We start from the raw sequence: 21,856 nt of genomic DNA, 5'->3' as shown, positions 1-21,856 counted from the left end.
CCAGGCGTCCCTAAACATTATTTTCAGCATGCTAGCAACAATAAGAAGCATACTGCTAGTCATTGGGTTCCAAAAGGCTTTGATGAAGTGAAATCCCCTTTTAGAATACAAACAGACCAAGTTACTGCATTCAATTTGGGGAAAATATACAAAGGATCATTTGACATTATAGTCTCGGGTTTCTTAAAGATGTCTTAGTCAAAAACTAAAGGTAAAGCTCAGATAACTTTAGTAGATCAAAAAGTTAATACCAGTAAATTGAGTACTGATATGAAGCTTCCCAAGTTAAATATAACAACTGGAGTAATTGGTGAATCTCTTGGAATTCAAGTAAAAAATCAATACTTAGCTTACTCTAAAATCTTTAATTTGACATTAGTTAATTATATAAAACTCTGGTAGAATTCTAAAGTCTGATCAAATTATCCAAGTTTCCAAATATCTTAAATTAGCAAAGTTTTAGATAATTTTAGCAGAACATGTTATTGCTCAGAATCACTTTTTTTTTCATACTGTATTATTGGGACAATGAACAACATTTTAGCTATATCAACTCAAATATACAAGTAATTATGTTTAGAGAACACCAGAGATCTGGAATGTTGTTGATACCCTTAAGACTATCACTAAAAAGTGGGACCAAAGTTCTCAGTTGGTTCTGCCTGATACCAATGTCAATTCTGGTCCAAGGAGATAATGTGTGTAACTGAGCAACCCAGTATAATCAGTAGTCTCTTTTCAAAGGAAAAGTTCTCCAGCCAGTGTTCTGTGTGTATTAACTTCACTGCTTTTTCACTATTATCATTGTTAATTATCACGTATTTACCTCCACATAAAATGTTCAGTAAATATTAGCTCTTCTGGTCAGCGGAGTAATGACCGCCAGCCCATCCTGTCCTCATCTCCCCAATCCAAGCATGTGGATGTGTCACTTGGCAAAGGCAGTTAAGTTGCAGAAGTAAATAAGATTGCTAAACAGCTGACCTGAAAGATGACCCTGGCTTAGCTGGGTGGGCAAAAGAGAAAGCCAGAGAAATAGCATTTCTAGAAACATCTCTACCTGTTGTTGCTGGCTGTGAAGATGGAAGAAGGGAGCCAGGAGCCAAGGAGTGAGGGTTGCCTCTGAAAGTTGGAAAAGGCAAGGAAACTGATTGTTCCCTAGAGTCACTAGAAGGAACATGGCCCTGCTGACATCTTGATTTTAGCCTAGTGAGACCTGTGTCTGACTTCTGATCTCCAGAAGTGTAAGATAATGAATTTGTATTGTTTAAATCACCAAGTCTGCAGTAATGTGTTACATGAGCGTTAGGAAATGAATGCAGACGATGGAAGTTTACAGGTTCTGTGTATCTTTACCTGAATTTTGACTCTCGGGGGAAACAGTTCTGTGTGAGCTATGAGTGCTGTGGAACCCCTCAATTGCTACTATTTATATAGAACTTATATCTTAATAACTGCATGATAATTAGGGCTGATAGTCTCCTGATCAGAGAATATCATGATATGTATTATGGGCATGATTGCTATAAATCACTGCTTTTATTGCCAGGAAGTAGAAAGCCTGGTAGCACACTGTTTAAGAATGTAGGCTCTGAAGCTAGGTTCCCTGGGTTCAGATTCCCATTCCAACTTCCTTAGCTGTTTAGCCTTGGACAAGTTAGATAACTTCCCTGTGCCTCAGTTGTCTGGTGTGTAAAATGGAGGCAAGTATCTTCCCTTATCATTATGGCATAAAGTAGAACACAGTATTTGTTCTAATAAAACAGCCTTCAGTCAGAGTGTGCTGCTGATGGTGGTACTGTCAGCTAGTGGAGTTCAATAATGCCTCTCTTTGTGTAGTAACTTTGTTGTATCTTCCTGCTGTTCTATTTTGATTTTACTTTATTTTTTTCTCTTCTATGACTGTCTGTAACCTGACTCAATATTCCTTAGAACAAAGCAGACCATAATAGTATATTAGTTAGAGGCTAATTGAGGACAAATTATAAAAACACAACCCTAACAAAAGCTGAAGAAAAAAAAGGAAAATCAGCTTATAGTTGACAACTCCAGAAATGAATTCAGGTGTGGCTGGATCAAGAGGCTTCTGTCTTCATCTCTCTATGTCTATCACACACACAATCCTGAAATAATTAGGAATGGTTACAGTGTTCACCAAGAACTTCTGGGAATTGGATACTTGGTATAGAGCTGTTTAACTTCTATTTATCAACACTTAGACTTACAAAGCAGTTGCAGAAATAGCACAGAGTTCACAATTTATAGAACCATAGCAAAGTAATCAAAACCAGGACATTAACATTGGCACAGTACTGCTGCCGCAAACCTTACTCGGATTGCACCAGTTGCGCCCCTGATGTTCTTTTTTTGTTCAAGACCCAATCAATCCAGTATGTCATGCATTTAGTTACTGTTTTCTGTACCCCTTCTAGCCTAGGTCAGTTCCTAAGTATTTTCTTGTCTTTCATACTTTCATGCTTTTGATGAGCATTGCTTGACTACTTGGTAGAATGCCTCTTAATTATAGTTGATCAGCTGTTTTCTCCTGACTAGACTGAGGCTATGCATTTTTTGAAGAGTGCCACAGGAGTGCTGTATCATCAGTACCTCCCAGCTGGGGGTACGTGATAGGTCTCTTACAGGTCATGCCCTTCAGTTGGTTATGGTGGCCTCTACTGGGTTTCAGCATAGAGTTACAATTTTTCCTTTACAATTGAGAGAGCTCTTTGTCAGTATGAAAACACCTGTTTCTCTTAAAATGTTTTGCTCACTGCTTTTGGCATCCATTAGCAGATCTTGCCTGAAGGAATTATTCTTGTGGTATTTGTTTGATGATGATTTTGTGTCTTTCCTTTCTCCCACATTTATTACTTAGTATTTGCCTGTGAGGAAAAGCTGTCCTTCCCCCGCCCCCATTTATTTATTCAATTGTGGAGGTCAGTGTGGACTTGCTGATGTGTATTTGGCCTATGAGTTATAATACAGTACTATCATTTCTTATTTTGTTACTCAGATTGTTTCTTAAGGGATTAGAAGTCATCAGCCTTTAGAGATTAGGAGCTGCTTTAGGTTGGGTTCTGTGTCTCTGTGAAAATCATCATCCTTTCTCAAGTGCTCACTTTCTGCCACCACTATTTGACTATTTTAGGCTCATCTTACTGGCCCTGTCCTGGAATCAACTACTTCAACAAACTTCATTTTCCTTTTTTTTTTTTTAATGTTTTATTTATTTATTTGACAGAGATCACAAGTAGGCAGAGAGACAGGCAGAGAGAGAGGGGAAGCAGGCGCCCTGCTGAGCAGAGAGCCCGACTCAGGGCTTAATCCCAGGACCCCAAGATCATGACCCGAGCCGAAGGCAGAGGCCTAACCCACTGAGCCACCCAGGTGCCCCAAACTCCATTTTCCTTTATCAGAGAATGCTGTCTAGGAGCCAAGCTCCAGTCAGCAGGGGTGCTCCCTGCTGTTGGAGTTGGTTTTGGGCCCTCTCTGCACACAGACTCCCCTTGACTTCCTCAGTCTGGTAGAAACCTGAAGTGACCACAGTTCTTGGTGTCTTTAGCCTCACAGCGTGCAGTCAGGATAGCAACAGCTTTCTGAATGTGCTCAGGTGTTTCCTATTCCTGACCACCCCCGCCCCCCGCATACTGCGCCCCCCGCGCAGTATGGTTGTGTTACACATATGTAACAGCCTCACAAGAGGGGAGAGGGCTTCTAGGGTCATGTGTGTGCAATCTTATCTCTTGCTTTTCTGCAGTAGCTCTGGATAGGTTGACTTCTCTTACTATTTTATATAGTGTTGAGATACTTTAAAAATTATTATTTCTTGGATTTTTATATCTTGGATGTTAAGATTTAATCTGAGGGCCTGTGCCAACCCCTGTCTCCTGCCCCCCCCCCCAGTTCTTCTCAAGCCCCCTGTGCTCACTGAGGTGGGCTGGCTGCAGGGGGGTGAGGGACATCACACTCAGGCATTTGGTGACTTTGCTCTTAGTTTCTGTGCAGCTCCCAGATTCTCCCAGTGACGCCGACAATACAGTTTTGTGTAGGATTTAATTTTCCCTTGTTTTTGTTTGCTTTTGGAGAGGGCATTTGGGGAAATCAAACTATGCAAGCCCTTCTCAGCCACTTGCAAGTCCCAAGTATTTGGGTTTTACCAGCAAGACACCCTTGAGGGGTTTGAAAAACTGAAGTTTGATGAAGCCAAGTGCTCCTGTGATGCTGTTCACGGAACAGAACGGAGTCATTACTGCTCATACACGTCTCTGGAACCCCCCATTCATCGATGCTGACTAAATCTTTACCTCTAACTCATGGGCCTAGTGGTGAGGATGCCAGCAAAATCTTCCCCTTTGTGTCAGAAAATTATTGAAAAATTGTACAGAATCCTTCAAGTTTTCCTCTCCCAGTCCTTAATGCTGTTGCTGCATCTGTGTCTAGTCGGTGCTGTCTCCCAGAAGAACGCTTCTGTTGTTTGAATCCTTTCCTCTGTATCGAAGGCACTTTTGTCTGGCTGCTTATAAGATTCTTTATGACTGGTTTTGAGCAACTGGATTGTGATGGGCCTTGCTGTATTTTCTTCTTCATGATTCTAGTGCTTAAGGTTTATCTGTATTCTTGAATTCGTAGGTTTGTAGAGCAACATCTACACAGTAGTTTCCATATTGCTGTCTGACCGGACTCCCAGTCACATGTGGGTTAGGCCATGTGAGGTTGTCTTACAGTTCCCTAGGGCTTTGTTCTTTTATTTTTCTTCTCAGGTCTTTGTTCTGGGATGTAGTAGTTACTGGGAAATCATTTGGCTTGGTCAGTTCTTGCTTTTAATCTCTGTTAGGTGGCCCCAGGGCAGCCTGTGTCATTTTTCTGACTACAAAGGCAATACCCTGCTAATTATTTCATCAGATGTTCTGCCTGTCTCTAGGTTTTTCCCCTAGGATTGGAGGAAAGTGGAGCCATTCCAGGCCCTGTGTGAGTTCTTGGGGATTGTGCCAATCTGTTCCTTTCTGGTGGTCCTTTTCTCTGCCTTAGGCAATGTCCTTCCATGTGAACACCAGTCAGTATTAGAGTCCCAGGCTCCTGTTGGGGGTTGGGGGGGGGGTGCTGCAGACCTTCCCTGTGCAACATTCCTCCCCTGTACTCCCAAGCCCTGCCTCTCTAGCTGCCTTGGCCAGGCCTTCCCTGGACTCCCAGCATTCTCCTCGACTCCACGAGACTCTGGGCACTGTTTGGGTTCCCAGCTCCCTGTGATCTAGAAGTTACAGGCAGCAAGCAGTCAGGCTACCTCACTAACGTCCCTGCCACCCGGGGTTGCGGTCCTGCCCTGCCTGTGGTCCAGTGTGACAGCTGTGGCTTCATCGGTCTTGTCCAGTGTTTTCATATAAGTGGGGATGGTAAATCCGGTTCCTGTTACTTCAGCGTGGCTGGAAGCAGAGGTCTTCTTATGTTAAATTTGAATTTTTAGTAATGTTCAGCAGTTCTTGACCCCTCAAGGTTGTGTTTCTAACCTAGCTGCACACACAGCCAAGCATCTGGCCATTTTCTCAACTCTTCCATTGTGCACTTTCATGTCCATCTAGCTGGAGGTGCCTGGGAGTAGGATGGTTTTCCGTGCTCCCTACTAGAAGTCCACATGCTTCTGACAGAATCTAGCCATGGCAGAGTCACCGCCTCTTGTGTGCCATGGCTGTGGGGCAAGCGTGGAGATTGCTTGTGTTCCCACCCATGCAGAAGAGGGAACCTGTTGTAATTACTGGACATCTCTTGCCCAGACTCCCTAATGCAGACATGGAGACCCCAGGGTGTCTGCGGCACACCCACATACACACAACACACACACACACTAGTACTCTCAAGAGAATTGTGAACCTACACAGCTCATGAGCTTGAGAAGTACAGCTTGTTTTTTTAGGTGTATGTGTCTGTTAGGGGGTATGTGTAGGCACATGGAGAGAGGAAGTGACAAATGGCCCCCCTTACCCTGACCTTGCGTCCGGTTGCTGTTGAGTTTCAGAGAAAATATTGCCAAAAAATGTTTCCTGCTCAGCCTCCTGATGAGAGTACAGGAGTCCCAAAGGGCCTGATGAGGAGAGGTCACAGAGAGGTTCACAAGCCAAGAGTGGGAAGTGCTGTGCCGTCTATGAGCGTAGGGCAAGTCTGATAGCCCAGTGATGCATGCCCTTGGCCCTCCTGGTGGCTGATGTACCCTAGCTCAGGGCTCACAGTGGAGCTGGCCCAGGGCTCCGGTCCTCACCGTTCCCTTCCCGCTGGCCTGCAGTCCCTCTCCTGCACTCCCGCCGGCCAGCCCTCAAAATTCCCTGCACTACACTGGGGCCTGGTGTCCTGCATCCCGTATGTTCAGTTCCTGTATCTTGGCTTTTGGGTTGTTATCGAGAGTTTTAATTTGCCCATTAGATTACAAACCCGAGGGCAGGACCTGCAATGTTTACCTAGCACAGTCTTGCTCACAGTAGGGGCTCTATTGTCTACTAAATGAGTAAAGTGGGGGAAGACAGGCCGCCCAGTAAGGTGTACTTTCTTAAGGTTCAGGAAGAGGGGCTAATTAAGTCAAGAGAGCGTGTGCCCTGCCCCGCCATCTGATGCGGACCCCTCACTCCTAGGACCATTTGCGGTCCCCGGTTGTAGGCATGCTGGCCCTGAGCGCCTCCCAGCCTGTATTCAGAAGAAAATGACCACCATCCACCATCAGCTGCCTCCTGTTCTCTGAGCAAACAGCAGGTGGCTCTGCTCCCTTTCATTTAGCTAGGAGCCAGTCCTTCACTGCGGACCTGGGCCAGCCACTGTGCTAAGTGCATGGAGCCAGTGTGGCCATTGCCCTCCAAGTAGGGATTCCCCCGCTCCCGCCTTGGGTGAGCATAAGTTAATTTCTCAGAGTTTTCCTTGGAATAGGATGTTACAGGAAGGAACCTCTGGTGAGATCCAGCCACCAGGAGAGCTTTCTTATGTCTCTCACTCATGCCTCTGCACCGGGAAACCTCCTTCCCCTGGGCTCTCCTATGCATCCCTAGGAGCCCTTCTCTGATCATTCTATAAGAAGTATGCCCAGGCTTCTCGTCCCCTCCCCCTGTGAGTTCTCCAGGCCCGCAAAAGCCCAGAGTGACCGCCTTCCAAGGCAAGACTAATGCTGTCCTCTTTCTGCTGGAGTTGGGAGTCTGGTGAGCTCCGGGGGCAGGTTCTCCAGCCTCCTCTGTCTCTCGTCAGCCATCCTAGGCAGCAATCCACGGGGGCACCTTTCAGTCCTACCAGGACTTCCAGGGCCTTTGGGTATCCCTGACATTACCCTCCTCCCCTGCGCCCACGCCATTGCTTATCCTGAATTTATTCTAGTTCCTCATTGTGTGCCCTCTTCTGATTAGTAGGAGTCTCCCCAGGTTCCCGGGGCTGGTTTTGTCCCCGCGGGTGCCCCAGTGCCGGCACCTTGGGGAAGAGAGATGTAGTCTTGGCCTTTCCGCAAAGCAGACCCCCCGGGGGCAGAAGCGAGAGGAAGAGCTTGGTGCCCCTGTTGAGACTGCCATGCCCGGTCTAGGAGATCCTACCTAACTTAAACACTCGCCTTTAGGCAAACATTTCGGAAGCAACCCCGGCAGCGGTCGCGGCGCAGACTCTCCCTAGCCCCACCACTCGAAGCCCGAGCGCGCGTCCCCCAGGAAGGGTACCGGCGACCCCGAGATCGCTCCTCGCCGCGCGCGCTGCTCGTTGTGGGGTCGCCTCGTCTCGCGCGTCCGGCCTGCAGGTGCCGCCCCGCCCGGTCCCGGCGACCTGCCCGCCGCCCCCACCCCACCGCGGAGCCGCTGTGGGCAGGGCCAGGCGCGCGCCGCCGCTTCCCTCCGCGCCCGCTCCCGCCCCCGGCGCCGCGGCGGGCTCAGTGCTTGCGGGCGACCCGGCTCGGAGGCGCGCCATGGCCCGAAGCCTGCTTGGCCTCCCACGGCGCGGCCTCTGGCTGCTCCTAGGTGAGTAGGGCTCGGGTCCCTCGGGGGAGAAGGGTCTCGGAAGGGGGACCCGGGGGGGCGCGGGAGTGCGCGGAGACACGGGCATCTTTCCCGCGCACGTCCGGGAACGCGCTGCCCCGCACCTGTGCTCCCGGCCCCGCGCCGCGGCCGCCGCGGGTGCAGGCGTCCTGGGGCTCTCGCGTGGCGTTGGAGTCACCCCGCAGCCGTACCACCGGGACTCGGATTTTCGGCCCACGGGTCCAGAAATCAAAGCTGAGAAGACGACTGCCATGTGCCGCAGTGGCTGACTTGCAAACAAACCTCCCTAGGATGCCCTTTGCAAACGTGAGACTAGCCTTCGCCCTCGTTTCCACAGTTTTTTTTTGTTGTTGTTTGTTTGTGAACTTGGCCTTCTGGCTAAAAGAAGTTCAAAGAGGGACTCTTGGTGAGGAGACAGAATATACTCTGCTTTCTGTTTTCAGAGAGTTTATAACTGAAACCCAGGGGCAACAGGACCGTGCACCAGACTTAGCATAATTTACCCTGAAATTATCCTCACGGCTTTCCTGAGGCAAAGCTAAGAAGACTTTCTAAACTCTTTTAGCCACTGATTCATCTCCTGTATGCAGTTACTTTAAAAAAAAAAAAAAAAATAGGGCACTTAAATGGCAGAATCCAACTGCCACTGGTACTTGTGGGCTTTCCCTGGAACAGGTGATGTGGGTCAGGAACACCTGCACAGGTGCCCCAAGTGCTGGTACTGGTGGAGGGCTGAGGGCTGTGCTGGCTTCCTAGCGGGGTGGCAGCTGGGGGCGTGTGGCTCCTCAGGAGAGATGGCCCAGGGCACCTGGAGGAGCGGGGCTTAGGACCACCAAGCAACCCTTTGGTGGCCAGGAGCCAAGGAGTCCCTCTGCATAAAACCCTTAGCCCCCACCAGCCTGAAGTGTGATCAGAAGACTGATCTTGCCCCTTAAACTCTTTTGGCTGAAGTTACCTGTAAAGCAAAATCTTGCAGTAGTATTCTCTCCTTTTGTGTTAAGATCCCTTTGGCTTGACATGGAATTTACTGTTTTAATCTCCTAAGAAATGAACATTTTTCTGCTAACAGAGCAGGAAGCTGGGTTGTGTCACTTTTTTTTTTTTTTTTTAACATAACTGACTAAAGAAATGCTTGTTACTGGATTCCAGAAACTGCACCTTCTAAAGACTGTGTAAATAAAAACTCAGGCAGGAGTGCCTATAAAGACCTCCCTTGTTTACTGTGAAAATAACACACGTAATGGTGGAAGTCCAGAGTCCCATAATCTTAACATTAGTCTGAGCGCTCTGGCTAATGTTATAGCTTTATTTTTCCAAATAAACACAACTCTGTGAGGTTATCAGTAAATTCATGTCATCAGAGCCCAGCGGTAATTAGTAGAATCATGGAGCACACACTGTTTTCTTCCCGAGTTGTAGCAGAAGCCAGATCTCCTTGGCGATGCAGACTTAGCTTCCCAAAATAGCAATGTGGAATTTCTTTCTTTCTTTCTTTCTTCTTTTTTTTTTTTTTATGTGCTGGTCCATTGGCTCAAGAACTTCTCTGTAACAGTCTTACAATCAAGCTATTGTAAACCTGTGCTTTGTGCATACTCTTATGTTTACAGAAGACCCTGACAGTACCACGTACATCTTACAAATTTCATATATGGCCACTGAAATGTTTTCATCCATCAGCAAAGAAGGACGTTTGCAGAACACCCAGGGTTATTCTGTGATGGCCGGGTCCGTTGTCAATTCTGTCTGGCGCACACCTCTGCTCAGGAGCGCTGGCTGACGCTGTCCTGGGAGCCGGGTGTGCCGGCTGCACAGGCACGTGCAAGAATGAGGACATTCTTGCAAGGCGGTTGTATTTGTTGAAATAAGGGACTCCGTATCGGCACAAGTATAACTGGGATGGGCTGGGGTGTCGCAGGAAATGCAGCATATGTGATCAGATCGTCGTGCTGGTTTGAATCTGGAGGCAGTTCTCACCCTGGAATCTAAAGCTGAAGGATTCTTATTTGTCAATTACGTCCTGTGTGTTTGTTTACTGTTCCCTGTGCATTTAACCGCAGGGAGAAGTTTCTGAATTTTTGTGTCCCTTCCATAGGCGCTTGCCCATCAGTACAGGTCCAGCCAGTCCCAGGCCAGAGCTGTTGAGTGGCACTTATGTCCACATTGGAAGTGGTCGTGAGCAATTCTCCAAGGAAATGTGTTAGGTGGGACCCTTCCAGCAAAGAGCTGCTCTGTTCCTCCTGATTTTTTTCTCCCAGAATCAATCAGTTTCATGGCTTCTCATTAGTTGAAATTTGGGTCTGGCAGAGTGTGTGAAGAGATTCCAGGTCGTAGTATGAATTCTACTGAAAACGCGGCACCCCCAAGCATGGAACCCCCAGGCTTGGCTGCCAGTGTCCCCTGCCAGTGGGGGCGGAGCCTGCCCTTCCTGGGGGTGCCCCCTGGCAAGGTGAGCTGTCCTCCCTGTGGGCCCCAACTCAGGCCTGTGCACAGGCTTGCCTGAGGGAGGGCAGGGAACCCTGGGGTTAAACCGTCTGTTTGCTGGAGCCAAGGGAAAACCTGTCTCATCACATCCCTCGTGGGAGCCACGGGCGGGGTTGGGGCGACCAGGACAAGACAGAGACAGAGGTCTCCAGACACCTTTGAGCCAGATGGAGCTCCACCCTGTGACCCCCACCACCTTTACAGGACAGCGGGTGGCAGGCAGTCCTGGGGGCCTGGAAACCTGCCCCAGGACCTCTTGTCCAGTGGGATGCAGGGAAGCTGTCCGGAGAGGCAGTGCTGAGCTGAGAGGAGCGAGCAGGGGTGGGGAGAAGGGGAGAGGGGCAGCAGGCAGAGGCGGCCGTGGTGGCTTCACCTGCGCCAGTCCCTGTGTTGGCCGGCCTCTGCCCACGGCGTCCCCCGGGACCGGGGGGAGACAAAGCTGCTGTGGCCTCTTCACCAGTCTTCCCGCCCTCCCTGACAGGGTGACCTCTCGGGCAAGTCCTGTTTCTGGAGAGCTCTCTTGTTCTTAGCGAGGAGGGTTATGTCAACAGGGCAGCAACAGGAGGGCTCCCAACCTAAACAAGGCCTCGTTCACGTTCACATAATGAAGTTACTGTTGTCCATGGAAGATTTTTTTTTTCCCCTGAGATTGGTTTATCTTAGTATTTTCTTTGACGTGGAAGGACCTGACTCTCATCATCCCTGGAAGCCCGGGCTGTGAGCAGGGGGTCCCCAGAGGCATGCCGGTCAGACTCCGCCGGGGTCCGGGGTATCAGGCGCCCCTGGTCTGAACCCCACAGCCAGGTCTGGCTTCCTTTGTTCCTCAAAGGGGACTGCCAGCCTCAGGAAGCCTTCCCTGGCCATCCCTGCCCCCCATCCCTGGGATGGGTGACCCTCCTCCCACTGGGTCACTCACAGGAGCTGGAGCTGGGGTACAGTGAACCTGGCCAGCGCCCACCCGTGCTTTCCCGGGCTTTGCACCCCAGGCCCACGAGGGTCACCAGCAAGGAGTCTCCTGAGCCACACATGCCCGGGAGGGCAAAAGGCAGCAGCTGACCCAAGCAGTTGGGTACTGATGACTCTGCCATAGGGTCACATACTCTGGCCAGTTATCAACACAAATAAAAGCAAAACCCTATGTCAGGGGGTAAGAGGTCCAGGAAGCAGAATCGCTCAGGCAGAAACCTGGTAACACCAATACCCAAGGCTGGCTTTCTCTTTGCGTGTTTATTTCTTCTAGAAGACTCTGTGGGTCTGTTTGTGAGAGGAAAGATGGCTGCTGGCTGGGTAGATGGAAAGATCAGGGAGCTTTGGGGGAAAGCACTAAACTATTTCTCCTGGAAACTTCTATCTGTCCTACACACAAGTGGGACATGTAAGGTCATGACTGGGAGGGGTTTCTAGTAGGTGGACACCAGGGACATTGGTCAATAGCCCACTGCTGGAGGCTGCCCTCTTCAGCCTGGGACGACCCCTCGGCCCCACAAGAACGCCCAGCACGAATGTCCATGGACCCCCGAGCAGTTTAGGAAGAGCACTCCAGTTCCCCAGGATGGTTATGGAAAGGCCCCAAATCTTGGAATTTTCTGGAAGCCTTTATGGCTGAAGCTTGCAGAGAAGAGGGCTTAGAGCAAGGCTGGTGTTGAAGGAGGACCCAGTCAGTCCTGTGGGCTAAGGTAAGATGTTCAGATTTTACCCCAGGGCAGTGGGCAACCCTGGGCCATGCACTGCCTCCAGTTGGAGGCAGGGGACCAGGGAGTGCTGGTAGGATAGAGGTGAGGGCGAGGCTTGAGACAGCAGGAGTGAGGGGCCCCAGAGAGTCCCCAAGGTGAGGGATGCACTGTGGGGGTGGGGGTGAGCCACGGGGATGCAGGAAGGCGTTGGAGGGTAGGGAACTGGAGCTCCACAGCCGGCTCCCCAGGAAAGCACGTGGTCCCCAGTTGAATTCAAATGTTGGATAAACAACAAATTGCTTTGGTGTAAATATGTCGTGGGCAGTACTTACATACTTGTTTATCTGACGCTCACGCGGGACTGGACGTCCTGTGTTTGCTAAACCCGGCAGCCCGCACCCCAGCAGTCGCATTGGGTTAGGTGTCCCCTTGGACACTCAGGGGACAAGGGCAGGCAGGTGTCCACGCGAGCCCAGGGCACAGCCGAAAGCTCTGGCCAGGAGACACATCTGGGGTAGCCTCAGAGTCGGGAAGGTGTGAGAGCCACAGACAGAAGGGATGCAGAAGGGGTGCAGGCTGGGGATCAGAAGCCAAGGCGATGGGTGGATAGAGACAGGGCTGCTGGGTGCCACAGGGCACTTTGACAGGGCCCATGTCCATGGGCTGGTGGGGAGGGTGGCCGAGGTGGGGTGCTGTGTGGGTGTGACCAGCTAGCTCTCCCTGGAAGGGGTGCAAAGGTCAGCCGGAGCACCTATCCTCCTCAGGCTTCCCTGTGTGCCCTGGTGTTAAATATGCAGACTTCTGGTTCATCTGACGATGCGTCTGCACCCGCAAAGTACCTGTCGCCATTTGAAGAGCAGTTGCCCTGATTTACCGCCAGATGGGATTAACACCAGGACCGCCTGGTTACCAAGCAGCAGTCAGTGCCTCTACCCTCTGGCAGGAACTCGTTTCTCCTGCAGAGGCCTAGCAGTCACTACAGAGGGAAGACTTTGGGGACCCTGAGTGGCTCAGTCGGTCGAGCGTCCAATTCTTGATCACAGCTCAGCTGTTGATCTCAGGGTTGTGAGTTCAGGCCCTGTGTTGGGCTCCACATCAGGCATGGAGCCCACTTGGAAAAAAAACACCAACAGATGGGTTACTTGCCACAATTTATTTCTACCCAGCCGCTGCTGGGGTATGAAGAAGATCTGTTTTGTGCATTTGAGGTGTGGCTGGCTGTGTCCGTGAACGTGTTCCTCCACTCTGTGTCCCAGCAATACTGCCTTCTGGCTTTGTTTTCATTCTCCCTCCACCCCTCACCGCCCCCCAACCTTGACTTCTGCAGCAGATCCATAGCTCATCTCAGGAAGGCTGTTCTGGTCACCTCCTCCCAGTTGGGACCATTCATTTTGTTTTCTGCTCCCACTGGGCCGGAGACCCTGCTGCTGGGGTGGGTGGGGTGGGTGACAGCAGCTGCCTCCCTTTGCCCCCTGCTGACGGCAGCCATGCCTCCAACCTTCGTTCTCTCTGCTTTGGACCAGATGCTTCTTACTTAATTCTGTCTCTGCCAGGTGGGAGGGGAGGAGGGAGTGAGGATGAGCCTTCTTCCCATGCACGAGGTCTGTTTTTATGATGGGAAGGAAGAATCCTTGAACAGTGGCCTATGTGCAGCCCCTTGGCGACTGGCGGCATGGGGACACAGGTGGGCTAGGGACATAGGTGGAGAGGTCTGAGTCAGGAGTCTCCCTGCGTTTCTGGGACAAATGGAGTCTCCTGGGGCCTGGGAGTCTGAGAACCGCTGCTCATTTTGAGTTGTGCTTGTGATCATGGAGTCAGGAGCCTTCGGCGCATTCCAGGATAGGGCCTGGGTTCTCGTCCCCAAAGACACGCGTGAACCTCCGTTCTGGGTTGGGGCGGTTCGCTCGGTGCCAGTGAGAGGTCCCCCAGGAGCCGAGGGGTCTTCGTGTCCACCTGCAGAGGCGTCTGGGTGGGACACTTTCTGGCTGTGAAGATAATGGGGGGCGGGCATCTTTCATGGGTTTCCTATTTCTTAGAGTGGTAAGGTTGTTTCACATTTTCTGTGAACTTGTCCATTTTATCTAACATAATTATAGAGATAATTATCTTATTGTCCTAACTGTCCTTCATGGACATTCACCCTTTTCAGCCCAGCGCTATGGATAGGTGACTTTGTGTTCGTTGGTCCAAGAGGATGGCTGCGTAGCTCTGTTAGGCATCCTCAAGCCCCACCCCAAAGAACCAGATCTTTTTCCTTCGGTGCCAGATGTGTTCGCTTTCGTTCTTCCTGCTTAGCCATGAAATTAGTCCTGTCACTCCTCTGCTTGGCCTCTGGGCTGTCTCCTGGGATTTTCTGTCCTTTGGCCATCAGTAATATTTTCTAGAGTTTCTGTGTTTGTGGTTTTAATTTCCTCTCTACCATATGAATTATTCGGAAGCAAGTTTTTTAAAATCCCAGCAGCTCAGGCTCTTTGGATTTTCCCCGGGGATCGCTGCTTCTATTGTGTTGAGCTTGGGGAGTGGGTCACAGACCACCCCTGTGTGCATCAGGGTTCCTTCTTGACCTTACAAGATTTTCCTTCTGTAAATGGCCCAGAAGCCCAGAAGAAGAGCAGGAGGTCTTGGGTGTCCCCTCCAGTCTTCACAGTGAACTCTGTTACCGAGGTGTCCCTGTTGACTGCAGTCTCCCTGCGCTGTCTGGGGCCAAGAGCTGTGGGGAATCTCTGGGGACCCGGGAGGGCTCCCTGGTGGAGAGGCTGTGCTCTCTGGGCCGGTGAAGACCATGGGGTACTCCTGCACCCAGCCCGGCAGGCCACGTCCTCCACAGCCCCCTCCTTTCTCCTTCCATTTCACTGTTGTATTTTTAATTGTGCTAAAATAGATATAACATAAAACGTATCCTCCCTGCTGTCTGGGGCCTGGAGGCCATTCACATCGCTGTAAATGCACCACGGCCATCATCTCCAGAACTTTCCCATCTCCCCGGCCTGTAACTCCCACCAGACTCCCACCCTGGTGAACCTTGGTGCCTCCAGCCCCGACTCCCACCCTTCCACTCTCTGTCTGTGAAGTGGCTGCGAAAGGTACTTGAGGTGAGTAGAACCCGGCAGGATCTGTGTCTTTGTGACTGCAAGATTCGTCCCCATGTAGCATGTGATGGTGGTCCTTCCCATCCGAGGCTGGACCATTTCATTCTTCCGTTCAGGTGTTGCTGGCCGTCAGGTTGCTCGCACTCCCGGCCGCTGTGACTAATGCCATGCAGGGCCCAGGTGCGCACGTCCCTGTTGCAGACTGGGTCACAGGGTCACTCTGTTCACGGTTTCTGGCCACAACTGCATTCCCACCAGCAACGCACGGGGGCTCTCGGCACCCTCCCTTGATGCTCGTTCTTGTCCGGGTCCTGACGGTGGCCATCCCAACACGTTTGAGGTGCCCATCGGTGCTTCGCAGGTGGAACCTGACTTTGTGGGGGATGCCAGTGTGGTGTCTCACTCCCTCCGAACATTGTTCTGCGTCACTTAGCGTTTTAGCTTGATCGAGCATCCCGTTTTCTCATGGATTCGGGGGACATGGGAACGGTGCCCCATGTGCAGCACAGAACAGAGCGGCACTTCAAGGAGGGGAGGGGCAGAGGGGAACAGGTTCTTTTTTTTTTTTTTAATTTTTTATATTTTATAAACATATATTTTTATCCCCAGGGGTACAGGTCTGTGAATCACCGGGTTTACACACTTCACAGCACTCACCAAAGCACATACCCTCCCCAATGAGGGAACAGGTTCTTTAGGCCATGGCAGGGGTGTGTCAGGAGGGTCCCAGGCAAATCTGCCTGATGAAGGCTCCACCGGCGTGAGCTGCTGTTTGAACAGGAAATGAAAGGGTCCATGGACCTGCAAGGGAACTTCCTCTTTCCCTTGATTGGCTGCTCTGAGTGGGGTCGGGAGCGGGAATTCCTCCTGCGGGGGATAGGGAGCGTCTCAGGGGCAGAAAGACTGCTGGAGGGGGGTCGGTGTGCTTCAGAGGGGAGCACAGCAGCCACGCGGGGCCAGGCACAGGAGAACCAGAGCTGGCATGAGGGAGGCAGGAGCAGCTGCTCTGACCAGCGGGAACCCCCCCATCCCCGCGCCGGGGGGCCTGGGCACCCAATCCTCTGAAAGAGTCGTGTCCAGGGCCTCCTGGTCCTGACCCGTCAGTGAGCCCCCGCATAGGGATCTTGGCCTGTGCCGCTGCCCAGCATATTATCAGACCTAGTCCAGATCAGCTTCTTCAACTGGTGAGCTGTGAAAACAAGTTCATAAAATCACAGAAACCTTTTGCCCTCCTGTGGCAGCTTCACACGCCCCTGCAGGACGCCTGTGGTCTTGGTGAGGACGATGGGCTTGCGTTTGCATGGCCACACCCACAGGACTCGGAGGGCCCTGGGCTGGTCTCCACTTGACCTTGCTCTACTGCTCCTCTGCAGGAGGGGTCCTCCCTGTGAGGGTGGGGGGTGTTCTTCACCCGCATTCCTGGGGAAGCTGTATACTGCCAGGCTTTGGTGTCGCCTGGCCACATGGCCATCCGTCGCATGGGCCTCCCACCTCTGAAGCAAAACCCCTCTCGACCCCCCGTGGGGAAAATGGCCCCAAGGTGCCTCCCGTCGGGGGTCTCAGTGGATGTCAGTCATCCACAGGCCTCGGGGCTGCAGTCTCTGGCTCTGAGGGAGTCACCCTCACTGTCTCTCCCGTGTGTTCTGAGATGAGCGTGCCAAGAGCTGCGTACTGGCTCCTCCACTCCTGGGCTGTGTGTGTCTGGGCAGGTCACTGAACCTCTCTGGGCCCCTCTGACCCACTCTGTAAAATAAGAGAATAATAATGTGGTCCTGACCAGATGCTTGCGAGGACTGAGTCAGCAAATGCCTGTGGAGGGCTTAGGACAGACTCAGGCCACGTGAGGTGGGTTGTCACCCTAGGGCGGACATCCCCGGCAGGCAGTGGTGGGAGGGGAAGCAGGGAGTCCTCCAGAGCTGGGGGGGACCAACCTAGAGCCAGATCTACATTTTATCTGTTGACACCCAGCTTGCTTCCAAAAAGAACACAGATGGGGCCTCCAGACAGAGACATAGGTGTCCCAAGATGCCTGCCCATGACATGGTATCACGGAGCACTGGGAGAGACAGGAGGAAGAGTATCTCAGAGGAGAGAAGGGAAAACCATCTCAGGAGACCCTGGCTGAGGAAAGGGTGAGGCCCGACCCACGTGGGGCTTTCCAGAAGGCAGAAGAGTCCTGAGAAGTGAAGGGGGTTGTTACAGGGCAGGATCGAGACGCCTCCCCACACTCCTTCACTTCTGGTGCCGTCAGGCCCCATACTGCCAGGAGCCTGGGGGGCAGGCGCTACGTCCGGGTGAGATGCAGGCCCCAGGGTCCTGCGGTCGGCGGCTCAGGACAGGCTCTTGCTGGCAGTTATGATGGGGTCAGAGCAGGGCTGTGTGCTGGGCAGGCCCAAGGATGTGATAGCTCCTGGGGCCTTGAGGGCTGAGTAGGACTTTTTACCAGGCACACAAGAATTCTAATCTTTTCAGTTTGTTGTTGTTTTGTTTTTATTTTCCCAAAAAGGCTGAGGACAGTTGAGGGCAACATGTTCAAACCAAATTCTGGGTACGTCGTGTCCTGGGGCACTCGGTGACAGCCCAGGCATGTCTCTTCCTGGGGATGTGGCTCCCTGGGGGATAGAATCAGGGGAGTCCTGGAAGCGGGCGGCTCTCTCCCCACTGGGCCTGTGAGCAAGAAATGATTCATAGCCACCCCGAGAACCGGCTGAGCGAGAGCTTTTCTGACAGCTCTTGGCAGATCTGCAGAGAGCAAAGAGATCACATTTCATCAGTTATATGCTTGTTTAACCTGTGGAAAATATAAAGGAGCATGAGGGAAAAAAACCAAGATCTTCTAGAACCACACGGCTCAGAGATCCTGGCATTTCCTAAAGCAGCATCACTGAAGTCTGACGGACGCAGAATAAACGGATTGTATTTAACATTCACAGTTTGGACCGTTCTGGCATTTGTTAACACCTTCGTGGACCCAAGACTGAGCATATATCCCCCTCACCCCTGAAAGTGTCCTGGCCTTTGTCATCTCCCCCTCCTGCCCCTCCCCATGTCCCTCCCCATTACCCATGCTGGCCACCAGGGTCCAGCCTCGAGTGTCCCATGAGTTGCTAAGTGTGGCTCGTGTTGAAAGTAGCCCGCAGAGGTGGGCTGCTTGTTCTGAGGCAGGAGGGCTTCTGGGAACAGCACATCCTATGGAACACAGTCCCGGTGGCCCACCTGGAACAGGAGGTTCCCACTTCACAGTCCGAGGGGTGAGGGAGCCTGTCCACGCCCCAGGCCAGGCCGTCTCTATCTGAGATCTCTGGAGACCCCTCCCCCAGCTCATGGGTACCTCAACTTGACATGGGGAGCTCAACTTGGCCCCCAGCTGTTCCCCTTCCCACAGCCCAGCAACCCCCCATCACCCCCACTGTCCCGGACCCCAGGGTTCAGGACAGTGTAGGGTCTAGGCTTCTCTGTCTGCAGATAGACCCTTCCTGCCAGGCGAGCAGGCACAGACCAAGGACCCATAAAACAGGACCCATCGGGTTCACACTTCTGGGTCGCTCATTGCTCATTTGAAAACCCAAACCAAGGGACTCCACGGGATGGTCCTGCTCCCTGCCAGGAACCCGCCCGCCCCGTCTTTGTGGCCCCTGGTCCCTTTGCCCTGAGAGGTCTGCAGCTTCTGTGCGGCCTCCTGTCCGGTGTTTTTCTGCTGTGGAGAGAGGGAGCTGTTGCTTTGAACTCTCCCTAAAAGGACACCTAATTCCTAAATAACGCCCATGCCAAGGAAAGTTCCTGCGCCAACATGCCGAGGATGGAACACAGGCTGCTCACGGCCCCCACATGCGGCCTTTTAAAGACCCAACTTACGTTCGAGGGATGACGCTGCCAGCCGGGCAGGAATGGGACCCATCTGGCCCCACAGCTGGTTTTAAAACTTTTGGTAGTTCTAGTCAGTTTTAAAACCATTAGGTACTGTCATTCCAATGAAAGAAATCCTACCGGGCTGGTTTAAGAAAAACATTAAGCGCTGTTCTCCAGTACCTAAAAAATGAACCTAGTTTCCAGATTCTCCCAGACAGCGCACCCCAGCTGGTCCCCGCTGTGGAATGACCCAAGGCTCAGGGCTCCCCCAGGACAGGAGCAAAGGGCAGGGTGTGTGTGGGGAGGGGTCTTTGAGCCCAGAGAGCCGGATCCTAACCTGGGGAGGCAGCAGGTGTCTCACAGAGAGGTGGGGAGCAGCAGCATCCAGGGGACTAGCTCAGAGGCCAGCCAGGGTCAAGGCCATGGGGAGGCTTGTGCAGTGGGGGTAGTGCCCACTGGAGTCTGGCATCACTGCCGGACCAACCAGACCGGGCCGGCCAGGGGAGGTGGGGCTGGAGGGCTGTTCTCTGTAGCCCAGGGGACAATAGGAGATGGGCCTGAATGTACCCAGGCGGGGACACCACAACAAGAGGGTCTGTAGGCTGAGGACGCGTCCCTGCACTGTACTCTCTGCTGCGGACGCCCCGCGGGGGAGGTGGCACCCTGTACCCCCTGGGATGGTCTCTGTTTCTCCTGCTGTGAGCCCCTAGAGTCTTTTGGTGCTCACATGAGCCCACGTGGTTTTCTGTTGCCAGAGCATCCTGACTGATAGGCATGATCGTCCTCATCCACCCTGAGTCTGACCATTCCAGAGCAGGAGAGGAGCCAACAGTGGGAAGCGCCCTTGCTCCACTCCCACGCAGAACGTCTGTGACATTCTGCTGGGGTCAGTGATGCAACATGGGATGATAGGAACGTGCAGAGCAGCTGCGTGCCAGGGAGGGTGCGCACGCATGTTGGAAAGGCTGGTGGAGGAGAGGCGGCCAACGTTGTTCTGAGAAGAGGAAACCGCTCTAGCCCCTGAGTGAGGCTGAGGACGTGGATGGGGGGGGGGGGGGCTCTGGGGTAAGCGGCTGGGACCCCTCGGAGGAGGAGGAGGTGATGGCCACAGAAAAGCCACATTCAGGCCTGGGGTTGTCTGGGGAAGGCTGTTCTTAGCAGGGAGACAGGCACGTGCTTGGGGCAGAGAGGCAGTGGGGACAAACAGAGGGGTGACCCTTAGAAGGAAGTTGGGATGGGCAACTTGGGACTCCTCCCATGAGTAGGTGTCTGAGCCCTCCCCCACCCCCGAGCTCCCTGTGAGCCCCAGCACTGCGCCTGTCCACAGCAGACAGGCTTTCGAGTCACTCCTTCCCTGAGCCTGCCCGGACAACACTAGGGGTCAGCCACAGCTGGTCCTTGGGGCGCACCCCCCCCCCGCCCTGTGCCCATGTGGGCTCCATGGGACACACACCTGGGCTGTCGGGAAGTAGTAAGAATGAGGGTGGGTATGTGGCCCCTGAGGCCAGGGGAGCCTTCTGGCTCCCAGGCCCCCAAGAGATCCTGAAGGGCCCCAGGGATGTGCTCTGCCCTGCCAGCCTCCTCTGCTGCACTCTCTGGGATGGAGGAGGAGGGTGCTCCCTCCACGATGTCGAGGGATGGGTCACCTCGCCCACCTGTGGGTCCTCACCTCAGGAGACCCTCCAAGAAGCTTTCCCCACATGCCAGCCTTTCTTCTCCGCCCTCCCCACCTGCGCCTTCTCCCTAGCTTCTCAGGCCAAAAGCCCAGGAGCCTTCCAGGTGCCCTGCCAGCCTCAGTGGGACCCATCCCCCAGGGACACCCTGCAGTGCGGTGGGCACAGGGAAGGCTGACACCTCCGTGTGTCATGGGGTTTGCTGTGTGTTTTGTCTGGGTTTCTCTTTTTCTTTCGTTGCTATGAGATTTCACTGTGGTGGCTTCAGCTGCCCTGTGCAGGTGTGTGCCGCTGGGACTGTGTCCCTTCCTTAGTTCAAGGAATTCGTTTTCCCTCCCAAGTTCATCTCATGTCCGGGTGGGATCGGTGGGCCTCGGGGCCTTCATGTAAATCCTCTGAAAGCCCACAGAACCCCCAGCCACTGCTGGGTTTCCCTCACTCTATCTCTTTCTGGAAGCCCCAGGCTATCAGTTCCCTCGGACTGCAGTCCTTCTCTGACTGTGAGGCACAGCGTGTGGTTGCATGCTTGGGGATGGTCACCTGTCCCCTTCCTGAGAGCTGCCATTTTCCTGAGGGGACAGCTCTTGCCCATTTGTGACATCTTGGCCTGTCTTCCAGAAACACAGGGTCAGACATGGGCCTGCTGCCTAGCCTCCATCAGTCCCGCACCACCTCCCTCTCTGGGGGCTCTGGGAGGGCACAGGGAGGATACACCTGAGGGCAACTTCAGAGCTTTGCGGTCAGTGCTCCCCCGCAGGTGGCCTCTGGCTGGCCTGCCCTCCAGGTCCTCAGTGTCAGGCTGCCCTTATGTTGAAGCCTGCCAGTCGGTTCTGTTACCTGTAACCGAGACTGTACTTTATCTCTTCCTCTCCTGATTTGGCACCTTACCTTGTGAGCCAGTCGTCACCTCCACCCCATCAAGGGCTTTGGCTTCCCATTCAACACTCCATTCTGGCATGGTTATGGGCTGGGTCAGAGCCCTGGTCTGCCATGTGTGGAATTCATTCATCCTCCCACTCACCCATCCATTTACCTACCTATCTTTCCATCCACCCATCCATCCATCCATCTAATCTAGTCATCCATCCATCCATCTAATCATCCAT

The 21,856-nt window shown here is 52.8% G+C and overlaps 1 protein-coding gene across 2 annotated transcripts in view; it reads left to right on the top strand.

Moving 5' to 3' along the window:
- Positions 1-7,817: 7,817 nt before the first annotated feature.
- RAMP1 (receptor activity modifying protein 1) overlaps positions 7,818-21,856 on the top strand; it is a 43,048-nt gene continuing 29,009 nt past the window's right edge. Inside the window, exon 1 of one of the 2 annotated variants that reach the window (XM_004743708.3) lies at positions 7,818-7,967. In XM_004743708.3, the coding sequence (XP_004743765.1) occupies positions 7,916-7,967 (52 nt within the window). In that variant the 5' untranslated portion in view covers positions 7,818-7,915. Of the gene's footprint in view, positions 7,968-20,078; positions 20,102-21,856 lie in introns of those variants that run through there. The other variant, XM_013051842.2, reaches the window with a different exon arrangement.

This window comes from Mustela putorius, unplaced genomic scaffold (genome assembly GCF_011764305.1).
Source record: "Mustela putorius furo isolate JIRA1106 unplaced genomic scaffold, ASM1176430v1.1 tig00003869_pilon_pilon_pilon, whole genome shotgun sequence".
Lineage (NCBI taxonomy): Eukaryota > Metazoa > Chordata > Mammalia > Carnivora > Mustelidae > Mustela > Mustela putorius.
The sequence above is the reverse complement of the archived record's forward strand: the minus strand, read 5'-3'. Positions and strand labels throughout refer to the sequence as shown.